This window comes from Myripristis murdjan, chromosome 4 (genome assembly GCF_902150065.1).
Source record: "Myripristis murdjan chromosome 4, fMyrMur1.1, whole genome shotgun sequence".
NCBI lineage: Eukaryota > Metazoa > Chordata > Actinopteri > Holocentriformes > Holocentridae > Myripristis > Myripristis murdjan.
The window spans coordinates 9,243,529-9,256,622 of NC_043983.1; the positions used below are offsets into that span (position 1 = coordinate 9,243,529).

The window sequence follows — 13,094 nt, forward strand, 5'->3', positions numbered from 1 at the left end:
TCCACTTTTCCATCTACCTCAACTTCAAGGTCTGACTTGAGAGGTACTAGTAGAATGCGTATCCAGGATCAAAGTAACTAGCAGGTTTTATTTGGGACTTTCATTCACATGCATTCACTGATTGCCCATTGTACTGTGGCAGAAAGACGGAGTGATTCACCTGCCCACACACCTACCAGACAGAGTTGGTCTGATGGAGGCTGCGTCCTTGTATAACTTCGAGAGCACAGCACTGAGGAGAGAGGCATCACGATTACACTGTCATTATCGGGCTGATGACAGCAGGGCTGCAGTAGATCCTATCTGTAAATGGGCCAGGATGACCTCACCTTACACCAACTTTGGTTTGGTTTCACAGAGAGCCAGGTAGAGTGCAAGGTTTAAAGAAACAAGCAGCATTTATCACAGCCGGCACCATCCCTCTTATTTCCTCCTCGTGTATGAAAGTATCCTGAATTCACCAGATTCAACAGATGGAGACCTGGGTCAAATAACTGAATCCCTTGATGATTTGTTTGCATCAATACAAGGTGTGAAATGGGTGGAGTGTGCCTTGTAGCTCAGACAGGAAAGTTATTTTTCACAGATGAGTATTTGGTGGCTTTTACACAGCATTTTCCATTTGGATTAATTTTCATAACTTTTCTTTTCTAACATTTCTTCATAGCTGACACAACTCCACCCATCTGGACCCAAAGGCAGAACAAACCCATGCATATTATTAAACCACTTGACCCAGGTCTGATGGTTCACTTGGGACTGTACCGATTGGACAGTTTTCCACAGCGCACTCGAGCGCCCTCACTAGTCCGTCTCCGGTATGACCGGTGGAGAGTGAGGAGCAGCGCAGCAGTCCGCTCCGCTGCTCTCCTGTTTCACCTGCTGGGAGGAAACATCAGCCCAAACTCCACGATTCGATCGCACTATGAAAAAAGGACAAAAGACTGCAAAACGTCTAACAAGATTATGGGACTGATCTACAGTAAGTGAAACAGTAAATTGTATTTTAATATCGCTGCTAATATGATTTTGTTTCGGGGGGAAAAAGTCAATGCAAGTGTGGAATCGAGAGCAGTGTGAAGTAAATGATTTGTGATAATAGAGTCGCTTGTTGATTGCTGTGGCTAATGAGGATTTTTTTTTTTTTTTTTAATTGTTGTCATTTGTTTGCCTGCTTGAACACCCTGAGTCACAAATGTAGGCCTATGCATGAAATAATAAGGAACAGATTTTTGTGGAATTAAGAAATTACTTTGGAGAGAAATATTTTGCAGAATCCAGTGTCGTGGAAACAGTTTTTGAAACCCCACAGGCTCAACCACTTGCTTTTCCTCTGTCTCCTCCTCAGCTGCTGGAGCGTCATCTCTCTGTCTCTCTCTGAAGTGATGAGTTGACCAATCAATCATCTGCTGTTCAGCTTCTCTGGATCACACAGAGCTGTCAGTGTCAGTCAGCCTTCTGACATGGTGCTCACAGACAGAACCTCACGACCATCCGCTCCCAAGAAGGTTCCCAACAAGCGGCAGCCCCTGCGGCCCCAGGGCCTGCCGTCCCCTGCCCTGTGTTGTGCATGTGGCCTTTGCATCCTGCTGGCCGGCATCAACATCACCCTGGTGGGCGCTTTCGCCTTTGGCACTTTCGTCCCTACTGGCAACCCCCCCATCATCATCGGCCCTTTGCTCTTGCTTGTGGCCTTGGCCTTCTTCACAGCATGCTGCGTGTGCAGCAGGAGGCCCCCAGCCCATGCGGCTCGCAGGGCCAAAGGTGGCGAGAGCTGGGGGCTGATGCGGATGGGAGCGGCGGCGTTTGAGATGGAGACGAGCGAGCACACCCTGCAGGACACCACCACGGCCCAGCTCAGCCCCACCAACTCACCCAGCTCCTCACAGAAGTCCAGCTCCAGCAACGAGGACAACTCCGCTCTGCCGGCCTGTCAGGAGGGAGCCGGTCAACCCACCTCGACCTCTGACTGCAAGGAGAGCCATCCCATCCAGATGCTGCCATCTCACAACACCTCCGCTACGTAGCATGGATGTAGCTGTTTGTTCACTAAGATGCTGTTCCCACACACACACACATCACTGTGAGTGATACTGTAAATGGAAATGTCCTTGAGTGATAAGACTGAGTGTCAATATTGGCATTTGTAAAAAGAGACTAATGACAAAAAAGCAGTTATGGATGGCCATTTGCTCCGCCTGTGCTCTGAAATGTGTTGTAAATCATAGCAGGATAAATGTGTCTTTTGTAGCTAATTCAGTGCGTTATGTCGTTGAATGTTTTTTAATCATTACATATTATGATGCAAGAACAGAAGTACAAGAAGACACCTTAATCTACAAGTGCCTGTTTATGCAATTCTAGTTCTAAAATCTATATGTACAGATGAAGGCCTTTATCAATACTGGAATTTATCCGGCATCGAAATCATATGGATTGTCTGTAGTTTGTGCTTGTCACCTTATACATTGCTAAAGAGGGAGAGTGCGTCCAGCCAAGCTCCTGTGACTCATGAAAGCTGGTTAAGCATAAGCATGGCAAATCTGAGCCTCAGTTTTTCACACACTATGACAGAGCTGTTTTTTTTCCCTTCAATGCTCTTCATATCAGCTGCAGTGGCTGAGATCATAACTTTGAGCTATGTTAAGATGGATGTTCAAGACTGAAATGCAGTATTTTTCCTTCAGTGAATTTCTATGTATAGCCTGGTGCCATATTTGCAACAGTAACCGATGTTACTACATGTCTGAGGCCACATTTTCATGAATAAAATGTAAATGTTGTTCATACATGTCCTGTTTTACTTGATTTCCAGTTATACAGTGCATTTGGAGTCAAGAACAGTGAACGGGCACATTGTGTGGCTTGTAGAGAAACAAAGCCATAAAATTGATAACACGTGTTTTCAGGCAGGATGAGGGAGGCGCACAGGACGTGAAGATAATTCCTTCTTATCTGAGAGGAGCCAGTGCTGTCAGTGCAAACAGCTCCTTCCCACATGCCCATCGCTCGGCATCTGACCCAACAGCTGCTGGCAGAGGCAAGAGCGCTGTTTACTCATCATTAACATCTGCTGTCCACAAACACTGCAAGCCACACAGTCTGATCCCTGCACACAGCCAATGGAAAAGATAGCAGAGGCCACTGCTGTCATCAAATTAGTGTTATTTCACCCCCCCCCCTCTGTAGATCAAGCCTTATGAATGGCTACAGGTAGTCAGGGTAGGTGTCTGTAGTTGTCCAATTAGTACTGTGTATCCAAAGAGGATGACATGTCTTGGCAACCTGAGCTCATTTTCGCAAACTGCTGATGAGGTCAAGTTGCTCTGCGAGATGGTGCATGGAAATCCATCCACTGCAGCTCGAATCACTGTGTTTATTTTTATCCCCCAACAAATGCTATACTCTGAGTCCATATTCTTATTTCTTCTTGAGTGTTTTTTAAACCTTTTCTCCCTTTACATTTTATTCTAAGCCACAATGATAATGAGTCAGTGAGATTTGATGTGAACAACAATTAACATTATTCTGGACTGTTCAAAAATTCAGAAATGTGCTATGCTCTCGAACCTTGGCTCTGTGATGATCCATCAAATCTTTGTAAGGACAATGACAAAATGAGCAATCTGTCTATTTTCTGCAAAGGAAATTTTGGAACATGTACATTTTTTAATGATATTATGTTGAATACTATCTGAATACTTGTTTATTTTTAGTCAGCTACTTTTACTTGTATCATTTTTGCAAGTAACCTTCAGTAAAAGTACAGTAAACTTTGTAGTGGAAGCAGTGACATAATAAAATTAAGTCAAAATATAGTTACATTTAGTGAAAGCAGCATTACTTCTAGTGAAGTGTGATATTTTAGTGCAGTTTCCACCTCTGCTTCATTGTGCTGAGCATCAGATGAAAATGAAAGACTGACAATTCATTTGCTGGAATTAAACTAAAACGAATCCTCTCACAGATGATGAGTAAAAAGGGAGTTCCTATTAAACAAATGAAATCCCACCAACAATTAATAACCCCCAAAACACATTTTTGCTGCATGTCAGAATTTATTTTCTAAAGTAACTTTGTGTGTGCCTATAAACAGTGTTTGTTACTGACAAAGTCCAAGACTGGCTCTCAGCTCCTCTGAGCGGCTGGCAGGGCTGCAGCAGCGTTTGGACGAGGCGCTGGCCTCTCCTCCATCCATTTCCCCGGCTGCTCTCTTCTCTCTGCTGCCAGAGGCCTCATCAGCTGGAACAGCAGCCTTCCTCTTGCGCCCCCTCCTCTCTGGCAGAGTCTTGAGGTCCTTGAAGGCCCGGATCCTCATGGTCCACTTTGGTCTCTTGGGCTTGTTCTCAGAGACTCCCTGACACTGGGAGGCCTGCTGAGACTCACAGGGCCATGAGGCAGCCTCCTGGGGATACATTTTTGGGGAGTTTTGGGGTCAAAACTGCTGAAGCTTTTCCATATAAAGTCCTCAGCAGTGGGGGCAGACTTGGAGGGACACAGGTCAGGACCTCCACTGATATGAACAGAGTTTGGCTTCTAGCTTAAAAATGACTGATAGCCTCTTGGAGATGGTGATCACAGAATCCTCTCCTAGTTTATTAACCTAACTGACATATGCAATAAATGGTTCTAGAATGATACACCTGCCATTAAAAAAACAAAAAACCTGCTCATACAAAATTACAGATAGACATTAAAAATATATGGTTCTTTGTAATCATGGTAAATGACTTCAATGCATGCAAATGGTGCATGATGAACATCACATAATACGTTCTATCCAAAACTGAGATCTAATGCTTTGGTAATGAATTCAGATATTCATAAATAGGAGATAGTGGCTATTCATTGTGTGGTCTTTCAGTGTGTATTTGCAGTTTATTGTGTGTGTTGTTCCAGAAAGATCATTAGACAGACGAATTGTGTTTTTCTTTCATGTTCATGTTCATAGCCTGAAAAGATTTGATAACCCCATTATGAATCTATTTCCCCATGTGGGAGCCACAGCACCATAATGCAGTTTTTCCTCTTATGATTAATCATCTCATGATTCTTCAAATATTACCCGCTGCAATAACAGAAAACTGCAGTAATTTGCGAGCCCATCTTTTTTCCATTTCACTCCACTCATTAAAGCAGTGCTTTGTGAATTTAATACTGTTGGCAGTGAGGCTGAAAGCCCATAATCACCTGTGTGTCAGGGAGAGCTGAATGATTCACAAAGCAGTAGTAGAGACCATGACTTTTATGCAAATGGCACACATTAGAATGAAGGCCGTGTTCTGCTGGGCTACGATGAACTTGTATCACATGACACAGCTCAATAAATGATCAGTCTTGTACAACTTTATCATTTTGCTCACAAGACATAATTACCAACTTCAGTTCCATCCGATGGTGATCAAGCAACAGTAGTCTTATGTCTCCACCTTGTGGAAAGGGCCAAATATTAGTGCACCTATTTCACACAAATATAGTAGTAAGACAGGAAAGAAAGATCAGAAAAAAAAATCAAGAGGAAAATTAATAGTGCAAAAAGTCCAGTCAATTAAAAACAAGACTACACCTTTCAAATTTAAGAAATTTTTCTTCTTAACTTGAAAAGCGTTGGAAAGACAACCCTCCCCTCCTTTTTAATTTGAGTATTATTCATGCACACATTACAAACCTTTCTTATTTTGATAGCTTTATACCTGCATTAGCCAAAATGTCATGATATTTTAAGCCATCTAAAGCATATGTCATGATAATGGAAAACATTTCCAAAAAGTGAGGGTAATTTGGTAGATTTAACTCTTTTTCCTCATTTTAAGTTCTAAGAGGAATGATCAGTGTTTCTTTTCACCAGGCACTCCGTTTAGTCACTAGAGGGCAGTCTCAACATTCACACAGTGTGTACGAGCCCCACTTGTCACGCTCATCTCAAGGTGAGAGAGCTTGCCTGATTTGATTTGATCTAATAACTTGATTTAATATTTTGTATTTGGTCAATTATATTAAATAGAAATAGTTGAGCATGCCCAGGTTTCTACATGGATATGTCTTGAATTTCACAATTGTCACATTTTATTGTAGTACCGCTGATACCCCCCTCCAACGCAAACAACCACCACCACCACACCACACACGAAGTATGGGGTATCATAAGGTCATGATAAACTCACTATTGAGTTAAACACTATTGGTCCCTATGGGAATACAGTAGCAATATAATATTATAGTGATACCAAGAGAGAGAAAAAATACCTCTAAGCTTAATGTTTTTAATTAGTTAGTTTTTTAATTTTTTAATTTCTATATTCCTTTAATTTTTGTATTTCTATGTTATTTCATTACTGTTATTCTAGGGCCCGCGACCCTAGTGAGGATAAGCGGTTTAGAAGATGAATGAATGAATGAATGAATGAATGTTACTCTAGGGTGTATTGATGTTGGGATGTGTGTATAAGCTACTGGATGCCTGAATTTCCTTCAAGAGCAATAAAGTTTCTATCTGCCTATCTATATATTTATCAATCTGAGGTCACTATAAATTCATCATTGTCTTCTATAGACACACTACATGGTCTTACAGAAATATGATTATTAGAGTTCGTTTCCAACACTTATGCAGTGATTAATTTACTGTACACTCATAGGGAAACTGTGATGAACTGTGTTGAATTTCCTTCTTTTTTTGTGGTGTTGCCCGTAAAGGACAAATGTGGACTTACTGTGAAAATGCCATGTTGATCACAGTTTGTGGCAAACTCATCCACTGCCAAAGTTTTGCCCGTGTTTCCATCACGGCCTCAAAACTGCACAGGGACAAAGTGCTCGGGTGTCGTTACACCTCCTCGTCCTTGGGCCTCCTGCCTCCAGCTTATGCTGCGTTTCAGAGGGATGCAGATATCCTCCCGCGGCCCTGAACCACAGCCAGGTCGTGTCTGAACCGCCGCTGAAAAATACATTTCCCACGGGAAATACACTACATACCCAGATAACCAGAAGATAGAACAATAGCAAGGTTACAGTGTCTTTGACCCTCTCTGTGAGCGCAGCCATCACACAGGTGAGTGACCCATTGTGTTTCATTCACCCTCAGCTTCTTACGCCGGCCCAGCTCACACGCCCGGCTCCTGCATTTTGCATAAGTCATTTGTCTTTCCACTTTTGAAGCCTGGCACGGCCGCCTTCTGTCCCACCTTTGTTGTTGAGCCGAATGGCCCTTTAATAGCCCACCTCTTAAAATGGAGTGCCATTAATATTATCCTTCTTCGCAGTTATCAGTGCAGCGTGTCCCTCCAAACAGTGGCAGGGCTATACCTAATTCCCAAGGACTGCTGTGAGTGCTGACTCGGCTTTTGTAAAACAAATGATATCTCTGTCCTTGTTGGAATAATCCTAATCTATTTCAATGGAGGAGCTGTATTAAAATGACGAAGGGGTGGATATTACCCATCTCATGATAAATGCGCAAATGTCCACCAAAGCTGAATCAGACACCACATTTTAATGGCCTGATTGCTCATTCATTTCTCGCCTCATTCTCTACCAGCCCTGCCCCCTCCTTTTAATGCGGAGCTGGTCATATTTTGTCCCAGATTAGTATAGATGCTGGCTGACAGTTGCCTCTGCTCAAGGTATTTAGAAGACATAATTCATTCATAGATCAAGAAGTGCTCTCATTTGTCATCCCCATTTTTCTGCCGACTCCCTCCACAGTCACTGATTCCTCTGGGTGGTGTGTGTGTGTGTGTGTGTGCGCCTGTGTGTGTGTGTGCCTGTGTGTTTGTGTGTGTCAAGGGAGATGAGGGCCAGGGCAGTTTCAGCTGATGTATTAGCTGGCATATGCAAGCAATGAATTATCAAGGAGGAAAAGGAGTCAATTATCCACTCCTAAAGAGGGGCTGGGCCTGTGTGGCCTAGGGGGCCCTTTCCATATTTACCAAATCATTTCACAGAAAGGTATGCTGGGAGACCTGGGGAGTCGTGTGATGGAGAGGAGACAGTGAGCGGATGGCGCACACACACACACACACACACACACACACGCTCAAATTTGCCTTAGACCCTCTCAAACTCAACCTTGCCCCCCCTCCTCTCCCTCAACATCCTTGCACATGCTCGGTGCCTTCTCCTCAGTTAACAAGGGCAGCGGTGACGTTTGGCTCTGTTCAGTAATAATCCATTTTTATACACACCCCAACTCCTCAAACTGATTTGGGCTGAGCTGGAATAGCCACGCCGTGACCGTCAGCCATTTTGCCACGTCCCAGTTCTCTCGCTGCCTTCCTTCAAATCAAAATGGGGCCCTGATTGACTGTGCCACTCTGACTAATAGAGTGGATATGGCAAATGGAATACCCAGCACTTTCATTCCAAAGTCTCTTACCCCCTGCGTCCCCAGTCACTTTGCCTTGACATATTTTCAGAGACTGAGCGTTCTATCCTGTTTTTGATGAGGGCAGGCTGAGAGGAGGTGTGCGCGGCAGCGGCGGAGGTGATGCCTCAGAGCAGTCAGGACCCTCAGACATGGGCGGCCGAGCTGACAGAGCCTCCGGTGACTGACGGGGCCTACACTTAGGGAAATGAGGTCGTTAGACAGCATTATGAGTGGGCTGATAGCTCAGTAATGGGTTTTAACGCTGGAATTTAACACAGAAGCCCACCGGGGACAGGTTTGATGTGCAGGCAGACAGGTGGGTTCCTCCACAATAAAGAAGGGAAATCTCCTGGGCACCGGAGAGAACAGGCTGTGTTGAGAGGAATAGGGGATGAGGAAAGGAAAGAAGAGTGGAAAGAGGGGGGCAAACACACTAAAAATAAAATATGCCTGCCAATGATCCTCTTTACCACAAGGAAATCAAGAAGAGTGTTTCAGCAGATGACTGACCTCATTTTTGATCCTCCCTTCCCCTGCCCTTCACTTTGGGCCTATACAGAAAGTTTTTCCCCCCTTCTTTTGTTTTGTTTTCAGTTGTTAGGATACTCCTTTGTGCATATGGAGCAAATGAAAAATTATCTCCTCCATCCAGATGATTGTTTCTCCGAAGTGCCTAAGTCCATTTTAATCTGTTATGGCTCAATTGCAGAAGGTACTTTTTTTTCTAAAACAATGGGCAGTTTTGCGTCCTTTGTTATGTTTTGGAAGATTTATAATTTTGCACGCTATATGCACACAGTTTCCAAGCTGCCTTTGAGTCTTAAGATCCCAAGTTTCAAGAAAGGGTGTCTAAATTTAGCCCATAACGATAAACTCTTAAGTTATAAGACATAGGCTAATGCGTAAGGGTGTTAAAACCAGTGGGATAGTTTAGGGGAGATTAAGGGACGTATCAAAGCCTTGCGTAAAGCTCCGTCAAGAGCTGTGCGGTTGTTTGGTGGGCATCTGCAGATGCTTTTTTAAAAAAAAAAAAAAAAAAAAAAAAAAAAAGGCAGGAGTGGCTCAGAGAGCTTTGGCAGCCAGTGAGTGACTGATAATGTCTCAACAACTCTCCCATTACTCCTTTTGGCTGTGCTGTGAAAACGAATGGTCCACTTTACTGCTGCTGTGGACCTGGCAAGTCCTGTTCAGGAGGAAGATTTAGAGAGGCGTTATGGCCTTCCCGTGCAATGCCTTCCTCTCCTCACAGGAGAGGATGAAATGGATGAGGTGGGTTAGAGTGATGGTGGCACTTTCATTCCCCTTGACTTTGGTTTGGGTGAGATGAATCACACTTGGCCTCTTTGAGAGGGTTATGGAGGGAAAAAGAAGGTCATGTTTCCATGGCAGGATTTCCAGCAGTGCAGATGAGAGAGGTTCACAATACAAATCAAGTCAAAAAGCTTCTGCGTGTGTTTCGGCTTCATGTCCTGCAGGCATCAGCCTCACAACACTCTGGAGAGTGCACCTGCATTCAACCTCATCAGAACAGCCCAACTGGCCAGAAGTGATTTCTGTTTTATTATAGGTGCGTGTGTATGTGTTTGCACCTGAATAGGTGTGTGCAGTGGTATCTTTGTGTATGTTTGAAGCAGACTGTTTATTTCTTTTCCAGAGACTCTCTTCACAAGGTACCACCGCCTTAATCGGCATCTGCTGGGTGAATTGATCGTGCCACTTTCATTTGCTCAAGTGAACATAAAGCCTTTATTCAGAGTTGTGGAGGAACAGAAAAATAACAGCCCCTTTCACTACTAGAGGTGTGGATGATCGCTGCAGCGGGCTTAAGTGACAGGTAAATTGCAGGTTAAGTGGAGAACACAGCCTTTTAACAAGAGACTCCAGGCTCCTGCAAATCCTCCTTAGTCTCTAATCTGAATACAAAAGGCAGGGGCGGGGGGATTAAATCTGACCCCTCAATGTTCTGTTTGTTCCAGACTCCAGTCGAGGGCCTGCTGTATCCAGCAGGAGAGTCCCAGGTTTACATTTCCCTTTGTGCAACGTGGCGGCATTTTAAAACAACAGCGTCCACAATGAGTGCTCTTCAGTGGCTAATTTCCCCGGGATAAAGGACGGCCTGGAGTTGCTGGCCTCTTTCTCATTGTCATTCTTATCGGGCCTTAGTGTAAGATGTAGCTGGAACTCTTTTAAAAGGGACTGTTTATTTAATTGTGGATGAAATGTCATAACGTGGCACCATTATCACAGGCTGCTGTGGAGGAAAACAAATCCTTCTTTATTTAGCAGTGACGATGGTTAGAAAGAGGAGAAGGGAGAGAAGGGGCCGGGGTGAGGCAGGCGGTTAGGGCTTGCCGAGAGAAAGGCGCTTTGGGTTGTCAACGTTTTAGAGGCTTAGAGTCAAACCTATCCGGGCTCAGGAGAGAGGAGTCTGGGTGTTAGGCAGGCAGAATGACTCCTGATAGAAGGAGTTTGCGGCTCAAGTCGAGAGGAATCGTCTTGGCTCCCGGATGAGGGGAGGACTAATTGATTCTCTGAAGTTTCCTGTCGCCGAGCCCGATTACAGGTATGACCGGATTAAAAAAAGGAGAGGAAAAAAACAAGGGATCTGGAGGAGGGAAACGGTAAAAATCAAAGAGAAGAGAAGATGAGGGCTGCCATAGACGGATCAGCATCACAAATACACATTGATGTGTTTGCTTTGTGTGTGTGTGCGCTTTGTGTGTGCGTGCCAGTGTGTATGCTCATATTTACACGCACGCCGGTGCACCTGCGTTTGATCTCTATGCTCAGTAGCAATCATCAGGTCACATTGCGAGGGCCCTTCCTCCAGCGTGTTGCACAGGAGCACATTGTGTTGTAGCAGCAGGCGCCCCCTCATCACTCACTTCTGGTTAACACGTCTCAAAGCCAGAGGCATGTGTCTCGCCTGCCCATAACAGTCCACCACAAGATTGAGTACTGAGGCATGCGGGAGCCATAGTGAGGCGGGCTCTGAGAGGGAAGGCTCCAGGAGAAGGAGAGTTAGGACGCATATCCAGACCTAAGCTGTCATGCACACGGCTGTAATGGCTTGTTTAGCGGCAAAGTCCAATCTAGGGCCCCAGAGAGCCATTATTCCTGGACTATCGATCGGGCCCCACAGCCACCACAGCTCGGGCCCCTGTCCCTGATCCTGTTCAGTAATAAGCGTACTCATGTCACGGCGGTAATTATCATTGATCTGCAGCTGCTGTGACAGGGCAGCGGCCCCTTGCCGTGATTCATACCCAGCATGGGGGCTACTGGACTCGAGGCACCGAGCCACCAATCTCCCTTAGTCACGGCGCCTGGTGGCAGTGGCATGCCTGGGTTTCCACTGCTAATATCTGTGGTGGCAGTTTGACCCCGAAAAAACTCATTTCCAGCTGGTTTGATCTCAAAACTACAAACTCACAGAGTAGCACGTCTTTGGTGTCCACTGTGCCCGAATGCCAAGGCAAGGAACTCCGATCTTATGTGGGTCCATGGCCGTGGTGTCCACAAACAGAGACTGCTCAGATGGCTGGTGTAACACCTTATAAAATAAATTTGACCCCCAAACGCTAAATCATGAATGTCCTCTCCATCTCCTCACCCTTGTGTGGTGGGTGCTACGATTCCCATTTCCCCTCCTCTTCCTCACACTTCCCTTGCATGGACCAGGATGCCCCCACCTTCTTCCTGGGTTATAAGCAGAGCGATTTATCACTGCTGATCTGCCACTGTGTGCTAACGCGCAGCACGGCGAAAGGAGCAAGGCACAGCATGCACAGACCAATGTTTTTTTTTTTTTTTTAGTTTGTTAGTGGTGCACTCGCAAGGTAGACGTCAGTGAATACGCCACAGTGAGCGTGGTTTTGTGCATTTAGAGCAGCGCTGATTTCTTAATATTTGTGCACAGTCAGAGCTTAATTCTCGCTTGACTTTTGGTTAAACGTTGTTAACTTATCTGTACTGCTGTATGACTTCATTGGGGGAAGCATTTGCCGGGCTATCTCTGATTGAATCTAATTGCTGCTGCCTGCGCGTGCTAACCCCCCACCCTGAGTGAAGTGACAGAGCAGGGTGAGGATGGGGAAACAGGGAGGGCGAGATAGGCGGGAGAAGGAGCGACAGACAGACAGAAATAGAGAGATGGAGGGGGTTTGAAGGCAGGCAATCAGTTTTCTTTTTGTGGTCGCTGGAGCGGCACTCGTGTCACCTGCAGACCAAACCCCATTTCCTCTGATTAAGTCCTCTGAAAATATTCCATTTGTCAGTGTCACGGCCCCGGTGTGTTGCCACGACAAGCAGCCAGCCGTGTCTGTTGACTGTGTCATTCTCCAATTTACATCAGACGCTGACAACATCATCATGTCCCTAATGTCCCCTTGGCTTGCTCTTGCTCAACCCGTTCCTCACTCCCTTTATGTCTCACATTGTTTCTGTCTCTAACGTGCCCATCTGCCTACCTCCTGCATTTGGGAGGCAATTAGACCAGAACAATCAGATGCTGTCGAGATCTAACTCTTTCCCGTGTAGTGCAGAGTGTAATGTTGCATGGCTGAATTTGGGGTATAAATGGCTTCAATTTGTACTTAATTCTCATTCCATGTGACCCTCCATGCCCAATCCTAAGGGAGTATCCTTAAAAGTATTGTTTGTTTTGTTTTGTTTTTTTTACAGTCTGTGTCTGGAGTATCAACAGCTAACATTGCTCAGGTCTCAAACT

At 45.1% G+C, this 13,094-nt stretch overlaps 1 protein-coding gene across 1 annotated transcript; it reads left to right on the forward strand.

The window, feature by feature from the left end:
* The first annotated feature begins 1,463 nt into the window (after positions 1-1,463).
* Positions 1,464-2,027, forward strand: LOC115357931 (transmembrane protein 275-like). Its single transcript, XM_030049692.1, has one exon. It carries the CDS (start codon positions 1,464-1,466, stop codon positions 2,025-2,027), a length of 564 nt encoding a protein of 187 aa, XP_029905552.1.
* Positions 2,028-13,094: the final 11,067 nt, after the last annotated feature.